This window comes from Chrysemys picta, chromosome 10 (genome assembly GCF_011386835.1).
Source record: "Chrysemys picta bellii isolate R12L10 chromosome 10, ASM1138683v2, whole genome shotgun sequence".
NCBI lineage: Eukaryota > Metazoa > Chordata > Testudines > Emydidae > Chrysemys > Chrysemys picta.
In genome coordinates, this window is record NC_088800.1 from 83,809,257 (window position 1) to 83,824,529 (window position 15,273).

The window sequence follows — 15,273 nt, forward strand, 5'->3', positions numbered from 1 at the left end:
CAGCATCAGCCCCCGTTATCCCGCCCAGAGGGCATTGGCGTGATCAGCCCGGGCGCCAGGGACACCGGCTCGCTCGCGTTCAGCTAAGCTCGGTACCAAAGCGTTAGCCAGCCAAATCCTCCGGGGCGGGGTGGGGGAAAGACGGTCTCATTATCCCGCTCGGCGCTGAGGCGGAGGCAGCTGGCCTGGCTGTCCATTAATAGATTACACGGAGGATTTGAGATTGTTAACAGGGAAGAGCGCTTTAGCTGGATCCATGCTGGTAAAAGGCCACTGAGGCGCGCCCCACAGCGGAGGACGCATCCTTTAGGAGGGACCTGTACTTCTCCCCCTCCCGGTTACACATTTTCGGACAAGGTAGGTGGCTGATTTGATGTGTTTCTTTGAAAAGCGGCACTACACATGCTTTGGCAGGGGAGGGGAGATTGGGGGTGGGGGTGAATTATTTTCCCCCCCCCACACTCCCTCCAGGGGAAGCGGGGTGAGAGATCAAATCAAAGCCGCCTTGTATGCATCTCTTTGTAACAACAGCAGAGACACGCATCGCCGGCTCGCTGGCCCCGGAGGGGAGCGTGCGGCTGCGGCTTGTTGAACAGTCCAGGGAGATGGGAATCGCCCCGCACAAGCGGCCCTTTGCCGCTGCTGTCTGGGGCTAGCGGCTCAGTCTCGGGCACGCTGCGTTGCCATTTTTTTTTAAAAGCCGGGGCCTTCGCACCGTTCAGCCGGGGAAGCTCTGTTGGGGACCGGGGAGGGGGTTAAAGTTAGCCATGTGCGGCCTCTCGGGGATGCTCGGTTGGGATCCCGGCGGCGGGTGGATGTTTTTGAGGGGACCGTTGGCGTTTACTGTCAGGGTAGATGAACGGGATCGGCTCTGGGTTCGCCCGAAAGCTTGTCTTGCTCGTCCACAGAAGTTGGTCCAAGACAAGCAGTGATCTCACCCACCTGGTCTGGCGCATCAGCAGGGAAGTCAGGCTCGGGGCCAAATAGGGTGACCAGATAGCAAGGGTGAAAAATCAGGACCGGGGGTGGGGGGTAATTGGCACCTATATAAGAAAAAGCCCCAAATATCAGGACTGTCCCTATAAAATTGGGACATCTGGTCACCCTAGGGCCAAAACAGCCGCCGACTAGTATAAGCGAGACGCTGAGGCTAAGTTGATGGCGAGCGTGTGTGGCGTTGAGGGGTCCGGGTCAGCTGGTGCTAGACGTGGGGAGAAAGTGAGTGTGTGGGTCGGGGTGAGCGCACATCTCATGCTGCGGCGTCCATGCAGCCCAGCTAAGACTGACGACACCCCCCCCCCAGGCCGTGGCTGCCCCCCTATTGAATGCAGGGGTGGGCTGAACAGTGTGACAAGGGAGGCGGCCTCTGCGCCGGGTTGCTTTAGGTCTTTGGGGGCAAGTGCCACCTCCAAGCGGCTGGGGTTCGAAGCAGACCAGAGGCAGATGGACAAATATGACTGAGCACCAGGGCTGCCTCGGGGTAGGGGAGGAGCAGAATGGAGCTGATGGGTCTGACCACCTCCAAAACCCCGCTCTGATGAAGTCCCTCCTGCCCGCTGCCCCCTCGCAGGCCGGCGGCTCGCTCCCCTTTACGGTGCCTGTATCCCAATGTGCTCTGGCGCACTGACGCTTAGCCCGGGGGTGAGCTCTGCGACCCCCCGAATGGATTATTGGAACTGGCGCCCGAGGCTTTGCTGCCCAAGTGCCCCCTGCGCTAGCAGCACGAATGGGTTCTTTACATTACATTACATGCTGCTTTCCACATGGCTGGAGGCTGCCCGGAGGGACACACCGGGACGAGGGTCGATCGAACTGGCTGGGTACCACCCGGCCCCCGCCATTGACCAATGCAGCTCGGTTTGACAGCAAAGTACAGCAGGGACCCACTGGGGACAACCGGCCATTGGGGCTGAGGTGTTAGCCAGAGGGGCTTGGCCCAAAGGAAAGTTAGCATCTAGGTCAGGTGGTTGGGTCTTCTGGCCCCTTCCTCAGACGTGAAACAACTTTGCTTATCATGGACTTATTGTGGTATTCGGGGCCAGGACTTCCAGGGTCTCACCTGGACTCTGTTATGGCCTTGCTGTGTAACCTTAGGCCACGTCCATGCTCTGTGCCTCAGTTTCCCCCGCTGTGAAATAGGGACGATAATACTTCCTTCCTCCTCTTTGCAAAGAGCTAGAGGTGGCAGCTGCAGCATGAGACATTGCACTCTACATTTCCTTTGGCTTTCGGCTCGGATATTTCTTCCTTCCCCCCTTTCTATGTTCTGTGATTGTTTCCCTCCCTCTCTCTCCTTTAAATTCTCTTCCTCTCCGCAGTCCTTCCCAGTCTCTTCTCAGCCTCTCCAGTCTAGCACTGCCCCCCGTTAAGCAGTGTCTAGTGGTGTTAGCTGGCAAGGGGCAGTAGAAGTTGGAAACCTGACCAGCGCTGCCTAGGTGGCAGGGATCGCCCTGAGACACATCACTAGTGTCAGTGGGGGACAATCCTGCCAGGCCCCTCAAACCTATGAACCCAACTGCAACAGCCCGCAGTGAACCCTCAGTGCAGCTCGACCCCAAACCACAGCCCCGACTCCGATCTCTCTTACAGCCGTGTAAAACAGGAGTAACATTGGCTGCCTGGCAGTGGGCCTGATCTCCACCCTTCTCCCCCGCTGTGGTGCAAGGGTCAATGACTTCTTAGTGAAGGCAAAATTTGTCTTGGCCTCTTTACTCAGGGACTGCGTCCCACCTGCTCCCCCTTCTGACAACCTTTTAGCCCAGATCATGTATTCCCCGGCCATCAAACACGCTGCGTTTAGAGTGTCCAAGTGGTTACGTGCCACACTCCACCTAAGGGCAGCAGAGAATCTAAATCGCAATCAAAGCTGACCTGGTTCTCCCGGTTACTTATTTGAATGCTAATGCTGCTGGCAGCGGATGCAAAGCACAAAACCTGCTAGCCCACACTATAAACTGAGAAGCTGTTGTGTTATTTATGCCACTGCTTAGCTCTGACTTCGGCGGACTACGACCTGTGCAAAGGTAGGTGTGGGGCTGCTATTGTGATGTGGAGACAAATGCAATAGCAGGTGGGCAGCGGAGAGACACTTTTACAATAAGGGCTGGATTATAATAATAATTAATGGAGATATCCCATCTCCTAGAACTGGAAGGGACCTTGAAAGATCATCTAGTCCAGCCCCCTGCCTTCACTAGCAGGACCAAGTACTGATTTTGCCCCAGATCCCCAAGTGGCCCCCTCAAGGATTGAACTCACAACCCTGGGTTTAGCAGGCCAATGCTCAAACCACTGTGAGAAGGGCAGTGTCTTCCCAGGCCGGTGCACTTTGTACCTGCAACGTTGTATTTAGAATTGAATTGCAGGAGCAGCGCTGGGTGTTTGCACCTCTACCCAATGCAGGGAGAAGGGCAAATATCCCATTTGGTGCCTGCGCGTTCATTGCTGCGGGCACAGATTGCACCTGTGAACAGGGAGGCTGGGCTTCAGTCCCCTGAAATTGTACCTCTACAGGTATCCCGGAGTCTGGATTCCCCAGCAGCTCCTGGAACCTTTAATTTCGAGGTGGACGGAGAAATGGGAACTGGACTTGGAAGGAGCTGGGGGGTGGGGGAAAGAGCGTGAACAAGATGACTCAGGAAATTGGTATTTGTAAAGGCGCTTTTCACCTTTAGTTCACCGGCTAAGACTCTGGCTGGGCTGGTGTTAGACAAAGTTGTTCTCCTCGGGTGGCTGTTTGGTATTGGCTTGGAAGGATTCGATTTTTATCAGTAAATATCGATAAACATCAATTTCACACATACACACACAAAAACTATACATATGTCCATCTATGAGGATGGAAAGGTACCAAAAGGCAAGGTAAGAAAAATGCTGTTTGAGAGAAAGTATTAGAGTTTGATTTTTAGGATATTTACTTTGTATATTTTGACATGCGATGTTGGGCATTTGTGTTTCAACAGTTAAAGCTTTAATTTTTGGAATCTCAGCATCCACGGTCATGAAACAATTGTCTGCCCCTCCCCAGCCCGTGTCTGACCTTCCCAGAATTTCCCTCCATGGTGAAGATTTAAATAGCTAAAAATCTAAAAATAAAAATTTATATTATCCATCAAAATCATCACAAAACAAGAATCAACTTCTGCCAAGCCCACCTGTGTGCAATAAGTTGGTCTCAGTGCAGTGCCTAGTGGACAGCCCTCCATATTACATCACCAAACCATCACCGTGACAACTGGCACTCCATACCACCCATGCTGGTAGAGAAATCAAGGACCGACTGACGTAGGCCTGCTGAACCCCACTGTGAGACCTAGTGGGGGGAGCCCGCGGATCAGGCCTGAAGCACGTTGGTAGGACAGGGTGTGAGGGATGTTCGCAGAGCCATGACGCCAGCCCCTTTCAATCTGTGCCCAATTTAATATAAATGTCACCGCGGCAGGTGTGAGATGGGGTTCAGAGCTTTCACACCAAGGGACTCCCTGCTTAGTAAAATGGTACAAACGGGATCATTCTGTTCATTGTGCTACCAATGGGCCAGATCCGCAGCTGATGTAAATGACAGCAGCTCTACTAAAGTCAATGTTGCTTGCCTGACTGACAGCAGCTGAGGGTCTGGCCCAGCGTTTGCAACCGTAGGCCAGTTTCGGATATCTTGCCTTGTGCTGAATAGCACCTTACTCCATCAGAAGTCCCACTGACTTCAGTGAGGCTATTTGTAATGTATGACTCAGGCTAAGGGTACCAGAATCTGGCCCTTAAAGTCCTATTAGCTCCAGGAGGAATCTCTGAACGATCCCTTGCATGCGCTGCAGGAAAGCAATGTTTTTTTCCCTTTGGGGCTTCAAAAGGGCCTCAGGGGCTTGTGATGCAGCAGGAGAACTCTAGGTGAGGCAGACAGCAACCTAACTAACCCGCGATGTTTTATAGCAACAAACTCGATGGGTTCCACCTCCATGTTGGAATCAGCCCCCTGAGAGACAAGGGCCCAGATCCTGGAAGGTATTTAAGAGCCCCCACTCCCATTGAAATTAATGGGGGAGAGGTGTTCAAATACCTATGAGGGCCTGGGCCAAAGTGACACAGGAACTCTGTGGAAGAACTAGGCGTAAGCCCCGGGCCTACCCCCTATCCACGGGACTATCCTTCCTCCAGCTTACCTGCCTTGTTCGAGATTAGACAACAGGAAGCTGTGCTCAGCTGTGTTTGCCAACAGCCAGCTGTCAGAATGGCTTATGCTGTCTCCGGTGGTTGGACCTCCTCTGTGTCCACTGGCAGATTAGCCCTATGCCAAGGGAATCTCAATCTTAGCTCGGAGATTGAGCCAGCCTTCTTTCTTCTGACCCAGGGCCTCTCCCCAGCTGTCTGAAAGCCCCTCACACAAAATTTGTCTTCCCTCTCGTATCCAGACTTAGCGGGTATCTGCATATGTGGCACCAGCGACCTGCCCAAATCAGAACATTGGTGGGTCTCTCCCAGGTGTCCAAAAGGAAATCTTCCCCAGGCTCATTCAGTAAGAATTGGGTTTGGTTTGTCTCCCCTGGAAGTCACTCATTGCCTCTCTTCATGAACCCTTTGCCTTCCCCCATCTGAATCCCAGGCTGCTTTTAGTCACATGCCACTTGTAAGTGTTGTCCTAATGTCTGAGACAAGTACACTTGGATCTTCTCTGACCATGAGACACACAATGCCAGGAGATTCTCAGTCCACAGGATCCGGGCCTGGTTTCACACAGGGAAGGCAGGATTCGGAACAAAGGGGCTGTGGTTAGCAAGTAGTACCATGTGTCCGACCCACTTTGGAGCTTAGTCCGCTGTTACACCACTCCTCAAAGGCAGATATTTACATCAAGGCTAAATCCTTCATTTCCATCGGTCAGGAACAGCTGCCAGCTCCCCCGCCCCATGCCGCACTCAAAGGGATTTGTTAGTCAAATGATAATGCCGTATGATGCACTATGCAAATTGCAGAGGGGAGGGGGAACAATGCAGGGGAGAATTACTTCCAAATGAACACACGAGCCCGACCTAGTTCCTTAGCAGTAGCCTCAGACTGAGCAGCAGCCATGGCAGGGACCCTTGATGCATGGGAGGGACCCCTAGTACGACGCCGTTGCATCATAGAAAGAAGAGCGAAGGGCAACAGCTGTCTAACGCTGGTGTGACTCTGGGCTACGAAGGCCTTCTCCCATGTTTAGAGAGGTGGGGCTGGGTGGCGGTGAAGGAGCTGCAAACAATGAGCCCCTGGTAAAGGTCTGGAAGGACATCTAAGGGCTATGGCAGGAGCAGATTTTGGGGGGGGGAGGGTCAGTGCCAGGGACCACGATGAAGGGTAGCCCAAGCTCAGCTTCCAGGCATGACCTCGCTGACCATCTGCAACCCCCAGTGGTGACGACAGCCCGAGTCCGTGGTGCACGCACGGTGAATATGCCGAAGGGGGGATTCTGCATCAGCAGATCCTAAGCCCCAGGTTGTGAGTTCATTTTGTTTGAACTCTTATGGCAGGGCTACGTGTGGAGCCACCGTTACCGGGTAACCGTCACGCCCATTGCACCCAACAGGCCCCGGGCAAAGGGGCGGGTTGCACTGAAAGCCTTGACGCGTTCTCGACAAGCCACTTGATCCGTGAACGCCAGGGCAGGGTCTTTTCCAGCGATTAGAGACACCTGTAGGAAAGCTCATTTGCAAGGGCCATCCAGCACTGACCTGTTCAGCCAGGAAGGGCCAGAGCGGGAGGGAACAAGCTACAACAAACGCACCTGAGGAGGAATGGGCTTTGGGAGTGTTAACAAGCACAAATTTGCCTTTGTTTTTCAGCCCAGGTTGCTTCCCCATTAAGAAGGACGTTCGCTAAGACCTGCCACCATGGATGAATGGGACCTTCCACAGTGGAAGAAGGAAGTAGACAGCCTGAAATACCAACTGGCTTACAAGAGGGAAATGTCTTCTAAAACAATACCTGAGTGAGTCAATGCTTTCCCCGGCCCCTTCTGGCGGCCGTTCAGTAGCCCACATGGAACAAGGTGGTGGGTCTCAGACTAAGGCCTAGTGGTTGGAAGGAGTGAGGTGCAGTGGCAGGCCCTGTGGGAAGTGGGCCCTGCTGCTGGCCCTGAATAGGACGGCAGATTCTAGGGTCTCGACTCCAGCGCCCTTTGCCAGAAATAAATCGGCATCAAGAATACTTGGGCCCAGATCTTCCACAATACTTAGGACCTTTGAAATCAATTGCAGTTAAGTACCTAATTACCTCAGAGAATCTAGGCATAAATTCCTAACCTTAGCTACACAACTGTCTCTGCCCCACCAGCAGCACCACCCATATCGAGGGAGGACGGCAGAGCCAAAAGCATTCAGCATGGCCAGTTTTCTCCAGCACTCATTATCGTCATAGGATCTAAGCACCGATACATAGAGAAGTGGGTTGTGTGTCCAATCTTCCAGGAAGCCTAGGCACCCACCAGCAGGAAAGATTTGCACGGGATAAGGGTAACGCTAGCTTAACACGTGACTGCATCTAACTTTAATTTTGCTCGGTTTTAGCCATGATTGGTTGGATCAGCTGTTTCTCAGTTCTTTCCCCCTGGATTAGAAAGCAAAGGACGCTTCCCCTTCGGTGACCTGCTCTTGAGGTGGTAGTAGCTTGCAGGGTTCCTGCTTTAGTCCATATTTAATGGTGGCCACGCCCCCCGCACCCGCCCAGTGGGCCTGAAGATAGCACTCCCTGCGGAGCCAGGCTGGAGGTGCACCTAGAAACATCACTTCCTCTCTCCGCACCCACAGCCTGGATAACTGCACGTACAACAGAGTCGCTCGGCAACACTTGTGCCAAATACGTGTGTAAAGCCAGGCGTCTGCTGGTGCAAGGGGGGGGGGGGCGAAGGGAGCTGCCACTGAACTTGCATCTACCTTTGAAAATCTGCACCTTCGGGAGCAAACTGATTGCACTGGGGAGTACTCCATAGCACACGTGGCAGGACCTATTCCATTCTAGGCACCTCCCCTGGCTTCTGGAAAAATTCATATGACTTAATGACTTCGTTAAGTTCCAAATCTTTGTAGTGTTGTTGTGCAAATTCTCATGAGAAAGGAGTCGTGCACTGTTCTTTTAAGCCCTGGGAGCTCTAAGAATCCAATCCAAGACCTATCTAGATAGCAGAAGTAATAAATAAATATGAATATATGGAGACATACCTACCATAGAACTGGAGGGGACCCTGAAAGGTCATTGAGTCCAGCCCCCTGCATTCACTAGCAGGACCAAGCTACTGATTTTGCCCCAGATTCTTAAGTGGCCCCCTCAAGGATTGAACTCACAACCCTGGGTTTAGCAGGCCAATGCTCAAACCACTGACCTATCTGCCCCCGCCATCCCAACTGCATCAGATGCATTGAAATTAATGGGAGATAGGTGTTCAAATACCTATGCGGGCCTGGGCCAAAGTGACACAGGAACTCTGTGGACGAACTAGGCATAAGCCCCAGACCTACCCCCTATCCACAGGACTATCCTTCCTCCAGCTTACCTGCCTTGTTCGAGATTAGACAATAGGAAGCTAGTGATGGCGACCTGCCATCCCACACTTCTCTGTGCTCTGCCTCCAACCGTCTACACCCTTTGGGTAAGTGGGGGGAATAAGGAGAGGGAGGGGGAGTAGTCAGCAAGACACGTGAAAGGGAAAATACACCGAAAAGTGAGAGAAGAGAAGTGAGAAGACTGGAGAGAAGAAAGGAGAGCGAGTGGCAAGTGTAGCTGAACACAGTGCCAGGAGGCCACGGGGCAGCTCACCCACTCAGCCATCCCAAAGGCGGCCTGCTGAGACACGGTGCACGGGACAGACAAAATTTAAAGAACCAAATAAATGCAAGAGCCACTGCTCCTCTGCTAAGTTTCCTGCTCCCCACACCACAGACCAGCCCATCGGGCTTCGTCACCACTCTGGACAATGCTGTGCCCTGCAGCTGATGTAGCTCACTCCGACGGCAGCAACCCCACAGCATTGGGAAACTCAGAGTCTGGGCGTTGAGGGTTTAGTGGGACTGCCGGGTTCTCTTCACAATTGCACTCCTGACTCTGTGTAGCCGTGGGCAATTGCTTGGCCCCCTTGTCTTTTGAGGATACTATTATTTTACCTACCTGACGGGCCGGGGGGCTGGGCGATGCCATGGAAATGCTAAGTATCATTACTGCGTAACAATGAAAAGAAACGTTCTAGCTCCACTTCAGCCAGAATAAGACAATGAGAAACGCCCAGAGCCGTTTAACCATCCCACCTCTCCCCTCTTCTCTGTAGGTTGATGAAGTGGATAGAAGACAGCATTCCAGAAGACCCATTTCTGAATCCAGAGCTGATGAAAAGCAACCCTTGGGTGGAAAAAGGAAAATGTACCATACTCTAAATGCCCCTAAATCCAACTTCACTCCCAAGCAGCCGTGGCTGACAAAATGGCTTCCTCCTGAGATATTCAATTTTGCATTAACTCTGAATGTACATTTTTTTTATTAGTTTCCTAATATGACTAACTGTACAAACACTATCCTCATCTTGTCTTATTATTTTTATTAGTAGAAGCGATTCTTTTTTATACTGAAAAAGCACATGCCATAAAAGAGTAAATTGGTAAGAGATGCAATGTATTGGAGACTAGCTGATTAGCAGCATCAGAATGGGGACTTGAAAAGCAATGTCAAACAACGGGCAAAAGGTTTCTCTTGATTAATCCTGTAGTTTTCAATTAAGCTTGCGCTTAACTATGCTTCTGTGAACCTTACAAAGCCTTTTTGAACTTGTAAAAGAAAAAACACTTTTATAAAAACATTTTCAATACTTTTTTGTATATTGTAGAATATACAATTTTGCAGCAAAGCCAGCGAAATATAAGAACTAAGGGTTTATAAATAAAATAAACAAAGCAATACTTCACAAATTTTTAAAAACATTTATTTTGCTTATTTATTTATTTATTTATTTTACAAACAGCTGAATAGAAAATAAAAGCAGGAAAGTTCTCATGAACCATACATGTTCTTTAGAAGGCTAAGAGTCAAATTTTTCTTTCTGTTCTGTATGTATTGTTTCTTCAGTTTTATTTCTTTAAATTATCACTAGAGCAAATCCTTAATGTAAATATTCCGCCGGACGGCATTCGAAACCCCTTCATTAAATCGGAACCAAACATCGCTCTTTCCAACGGCCTTTCCGATTTGTTTTTCAACAGAGTTGTGCTCGGACGTTTGATTAGCTGATGGTAACCAGAGAAGGTTGGTGGGTGGGGAGAGAAGATACGATAATACAATTAAATCAAGGGACTTAAAATGGGAAAGTCTTAAAGTTTAGGCAACAGACTGTCAAGGAAGTACCAATAAGACACTGAAAAGGACGGCACCTGCAAACATTAATGCTGGGCATAGTTCTTACGACGAGGGGTTCCATAGTCAATTCAGTACGCCACATTAAGTGCATTCAGAACTAGGGGCTTACATTCAAAAGCCCCTGATCCTACACACACTTAAGCATCTTGCGTAACTTTGCTAAGGTCGGGTCTACATTTCAAAACTAGATCGGCCTGGCTCCGTCGCTCAGGGGTGTGAAAAACGTCACGCCCTGACCACAACAGTTCGGTCGACCTAACCCCTGGCATAGACGCAGATAGGTGAAGGGACGAACTGTTCCATCAACCTAGCTCGTGTCTCTTGGACAGATGGATGAACCACAGTGGCAGGAAAAGTCCCTCTATCAGTGTAGGAAGCGTCTATGCTATGGAGCTACAGCACCACAGCTGTAGCATAGACATGTCCTAAGTAAAATTATTGCTTAAAACATTGCAGGAGCAGAACCGCAGCCATCTTTATTACCTATTAACTGGGCCTTTGGGTGCTTCCATAATGAAATATCCTACCCTAGCTGCTCCATGTAGGGGACTGGACTGCCTTTATGGCCCAAGTTTTTTTTCCAATCCTCCCTTATACATAAATATTGTCAGACAGTTGCAAAACACGCCATGGAAATTGCTCCCCAGCTCCATCCACCCTTTCGGTGACCCACAGTCAGTTTGATTTCAGCATTATGGAACCACAGAAGATATTGCAAAGCTTTCTACTACAACATATGTTCTCAGTTTTCTTCCATCTCTCCTGACCAACATCATGCCTTTTTTCTGCACATACCTGCTGATGGAGACACCTGTTTCTTAACAAGCTGGCGCCCAAAGAAGTCCATTTCTGGCTGTGAAAAGAAATCAAAATGGTTTTAGTATACTCCTCCCCAGCAGATCTCTGGGTACATATTGGTTATAGTGTGTATTTAAAGAGAATAGTGCCAGCCCAGCCCAGTTCAACATCAAATGGGATTTTTATCTAGTTACAATCCCAAAATGTGACTTCATTAAGAAAAAAAAATTACACAATTTATCAGCACAAATGTTTCCTTTTGTTATAGAAGTAGGGGCGGCTCTATGTTTTTCGCTGCCCCAAGCGCAGCAGGCAGGCAGCTTTCGGCGGCGTCCGCTGGTCACGCCGATTCGGCGGCATGCCTGTGGGCGGTCCGCCGGTCCTGTGCCTTCGGCGTCCCCACCGCCGAATTGCCGCCGAAACCGTGGGACCGGCGGACCTCCCGCAGGCATGCCGCCAAAGGCCCTCACAGCGACCGGCAGGGCGCCCACCGCGGCTTGCCGCCCCAGGCGTGCACTTGGTGCGCTGGTGCCGGGAGCCGCCGCTGTATAGAAGCACAGAAATGTAGGGCTGAAAGGGGTCATCTAGGCCATTTCCTTGCACTGAGGTAGGATTAAGTATACTGAGATCACTCTATATTTCAGTCCCCTTTCTTTAGTCATTCAGATAGCCTGCACAGGTCCAGAAACCCAAGCAACCAACCTTAGCGTGCATGGGAACTAGAGTGCAAATGATTAGAAACAAAGCATGAAAGTGACTGGTCTGATTTCACTGTAAAATGCAGACACGGGGGGCAGGAGGAGGAAGAGAGCAGAAATGGTAACAAATTAAAGTTGTCTTTTTTACTCCCTAGCTCCTAGAATCTAGTAGTTGATGACAGGTCTCCCTGTGCTTACTATGAATTAGCCAGGTCCTCCCGTAATAGCCTACAAGGTCAGAAGACTAAAAAGGAAAATGATTCCACAAACCAAGATGGTTCTGAATGTATTTATTTGTTATTTTTAAAATGTGGCCTTTGGTTCTTGGTTTTATTTCACATCCTCAAAGCCACAGAGCTTATCTTTCCTACGGCTTATACTCTCTATCTGCCATTAACTTGATTTCCCCCTGGATGAGATTACTGGCGTATAATGATTTACTGGATTAGAAATAACTCCAAGCATTTCTCCGCTTGGTAACAGCCACACATTCTGGGCACTGCAGCTGCACTGGAAGCTTTGCACTCCCTGTTAGATATCCAATGGCACTGCAGGAGGGGAACTGGATGAATCAGGAGATTGGTAGATGGATGTAGAGCCTCTCCCGAATAGGCTGTCGATTCAAACCCAACCTGGCTCAAGACGACCAGATGGAAGCCCCAGCGGCTGTTTGATGGCTTGGATGAAATGAGTGGGGCAGAGGTCACAGCTCAGTGCCCAGCAGACAGAGGTTCACATTACGCTGACTGATGCTAAGTGGCCGTCTTATCGGAAGCCTCAGCAGCACAGTATCCACACCCCCAGACACCCCAATGGACGAACAGGGGATCTGAACCCCAAAGAATAAGCAAGTGAATCAACTGGTGGTATACAAGGTTATGGGGTATAAATATATGTCAGGCAACGTCTTTGATGGAAGCGTGCAATGTTCTGAACTCGGTGGTCATTAGGAGAGCTGTATCCAGGTTAGAGTTCTGCACGTATGCGTGTATCTTTGCGTAGAAAGTTGTAATTGTAGCTGTGGCGCAACTACAGCATCGCCTCACAACAGGGAGCGAAGCCAACAGGCAAAGAGGGACACCTCCCAGACGAGCTGTTTACACAAAACTAACTCCAGGCACCGAGCATTGTACAACCCAGGGAAAGACAATGGTGGACCACGAAAGTTAATGGAAAGACATTAAAACTCCAAGAAAACCAAGGACGGAGGGAATTTCCCCCCTCTGGGTAATCGGGTATTACCATGTTAAAAGGGAAGAGGGGCTAAAGTGAAGGGGAGCCAGAAACAGAGGCCAGCGTTGAAGTAGGGTGCTGCCTGTGACACACTGGAGCCCCGCTAGGCCGAGGACATGCTGGGAAGCCGTCCAGCAGCAACAGGTAACTTGTATGAGAAAAGGGAGTTTAGCAGACACAGGAGTGTCAAGCCTGAGGTTGCATCTTTATGCTGATTTTCTGCGTAACCTGCGTGTGTTGCTTTTCCTCCCCAGTTCATCTCTGAACCGACGATTTTCCCGTCAAATAAACTTGCGGTTTATTTTTGCCCCCAGCAGGTCTCTGGTGTGCAAACTGTGTGGACTATGTCCTGGTGCTGCTAATTCTTATGATTTTGTCATGAGATTCATGACAATTATTGGTTTCCTTAAAGCCCCAGCTCCTGGAGTCAAGTGGATATATGATGATTTCAGCCTTTGGTCTTAAAGAAAAAGTAAGTGTCCAGCCCTCGTGGAGATGGAGAAAGCTTCAAAATGTGACCCCAGTGCACCTTCAAGGCTCAAAGCAGAAGGCAAATAAAAAGAACATAAAATCTAATTATTTTTACATAATCTCACGATTTTAAAGCCAATCTCGTGATTTTTTTTTTGGTGAGCCTGACTCATGGGTTTGAACATTTGGGAATAGCAATCCTGGTGTTCCAAAGTGAACTCACTGGTGGCAGGTTTCACCCCTTCGGGGGTGATGGTCCAGAGGGGAAGAAGTCCAAGCATCTGGGAGTTCAGAACTTAGGGAGACAGAGCTGGAGAGACTTGTTGCAAGGGGTCACTAGGCTGGTGGAAGGCAGGGTGAAACCTTACGCCTGTCGGCTGGCTGCTGGTGCCAGAGCCCTGAGCCTAGCAGCACGGCATGAAGGCACCCGAAGTTATAGGACAAGCAGAGAGAACCCCTGATGGCTCTGGGTGAGCCCCACAATGTCACATGGGGGTTCGCACTACAGAGCCTGACGCCGACGGGGCCCCCTTCTTGGGAGCCTCGGCACCAGATACTGTGCCGATCTGAGCAGGGAGGCTGAGCAACTCTGCACTTCAGGGCAAGCTTCCCAAGGTCACCCACCCGGCCTCCCAAATCCTCCAACCATCTGTTTCGTAAGTCCCACGCCCCTCAAACCAGCGGCAGGGTTTCCCCCGTTTAGCCTTGCCCTGAAAAATTAAACCCCAAATGGGCAGAACTCCCTAGCATTCGATGGAGCCTCAATGATTTACGCCAGGTGAGGATCTGACCCTGAGGACTTTGACGCAAGCTCATAAACATTGCTAATGGTGCAGCTGGTGCCTGGCATGTAGGTAATTCTGCCATCAATATTTAATTACACTGCTCTATGCACTATAAAAATCATTGATGCATTTAAGGGAAGCCTGGTATTGAATCCCTTCGTTTTTGCAGAGAGGAAGAGAGGTTTATAAATATCCACTATCGACCTCCCCCTCTCCCGCAATGCCTTTGTGAACGGTCTATTCGCTACGCGCAGGCAGTCGATTTCCTCCCTCCTCCCCAATACCGGCAGCATTAGGATGGGAAGCCAAACACCCTCGTTGCTGCGGAAGCCTGAGTGTAGCGGAGGAGAAAGCAGTTTGAAGCGTGGAGCAGCGGGTGCGCTGCACTTTAATACGTGGTTATGCAATCTGCATCAGAGGCACTGGCACTCCAGCAACGCTGCCTGCCCTCTCGGGAGGTGGGGCTTTAGTTGGGTCACAGCAGTAGCAACAGCCTCCTGGCCTCTTGGAAGACGGGTTTTTTCCTGGCTCCCCGGACATTAAAATCCCATAATTGGCAGAGGCAACGGATGCTAGGTTACTAAGCTACCCCTCCTCTGAAACCCGGTGCCTTGAGATAAACCCTCCAGCGCTCTGACCGGTCGTGCATGCCGCACAAGCAGACCCAACCGCCGTGTGTGTTCGTTCCACCAAAAACATGTATATGCCTTATAAATACCGGGGCCGGACCCACAGCTGGTGTAAATCAGTCTATTTCCACTAAAGCCAACAGAGCTAGGCCGATTTCCCCCAGCTAAAGAGCTCACCGATCAGTGCTGAAAAGCAGAACAGAATTGGAATCAAATTTAGCGGGATCCAGTAGGCTTCTCGAAGGCCCCTGTCCTCGGGGTATCTTACCATCCTAAAGCTCGGTGCAAAGT

General features: G+C 50.5%; 2 protein-coding genes across 3 annotated transcripts in view; one reads left to right on the forward strand and one right to left on the reverse strand.

Moving 5' to 3' along the window:
• Positions 1 to 216: 216 nt before the first annotated feature.
• Positions 217 to 9,533, forward strand: GNG13 (G protein subunit gamma 13). Of its 2 annotated transcripts, none has more exons than XM_005288974.5 (3): positions 217 to 357; positions 6,816 to 6,961; positions 9,290 to 9,533. In XM_005288974.5, exons 2-3 carry the CDS (start codon positions 6,864 to 6,866, stop codon positions 9,393 to 9,395), a joined length of 204 nt encoding a protein of 67 aa, XP_005289031.1. In that variant the 5' UTR covers positions 217 to 357; positions 6,816 to 6,863; the 3' UTR covers positions 9,396 to 9,533. The 2 variants fall into 2 exon arrangements, with proteins under 2 accessions (XP_005289031.1, XP_023958187.1); XM_024102419.3 differs by lacking the exon at positions 217 to 357 and adding an exon at positions 2,899 to 3,023.
• A 388-nt stretch (positions 9,534 to 9,921) lies between these two features.
• Positions 9,922 to 15,273, reverse strand: part of CHTF18 (chromosome transmission fidelity factor 18) — a 46,867-nt gene continuing 41,515 nt past the window's right edge. Inside the window, exons 21-22 of the mRNA XM_008164768.4 lie at positions 11,164 to 11,221; positions 9,922 to 10,238 (exon numbers count right to left, since the gene is read on the reverse strand). Coding sequence (XP_008162990.2) covers positions 10,102 to 10,238; positions 11,164 to 11,221 — 195 coding nt within the window. The 3' untranslated portion in view covers positions 9,922 to 10,101. The remainder of the gene's footprint in view (positions 10,239 to 11,163; positions 11,222 to 15,273) is intronic.

What these genes read in the sequence shown, in the direction of transcription:
- GNG13 (XM_005288974.5), top strand. Translation starts at nt 6,864, where the DNA reads ATGGATGAATGGGACCTTCCACAGTGGAAGAAGGAAGTAGACAGCCTG. An exon ending in TCTTCTAAAACAATACCTGA is followed by an intron (nt 6,962 to 9,289) that starts GTGAGTCAATGC and finishes TCTTCTCTGTAG; the next exon opens with GTTGATGAAGTGGATAGAAG.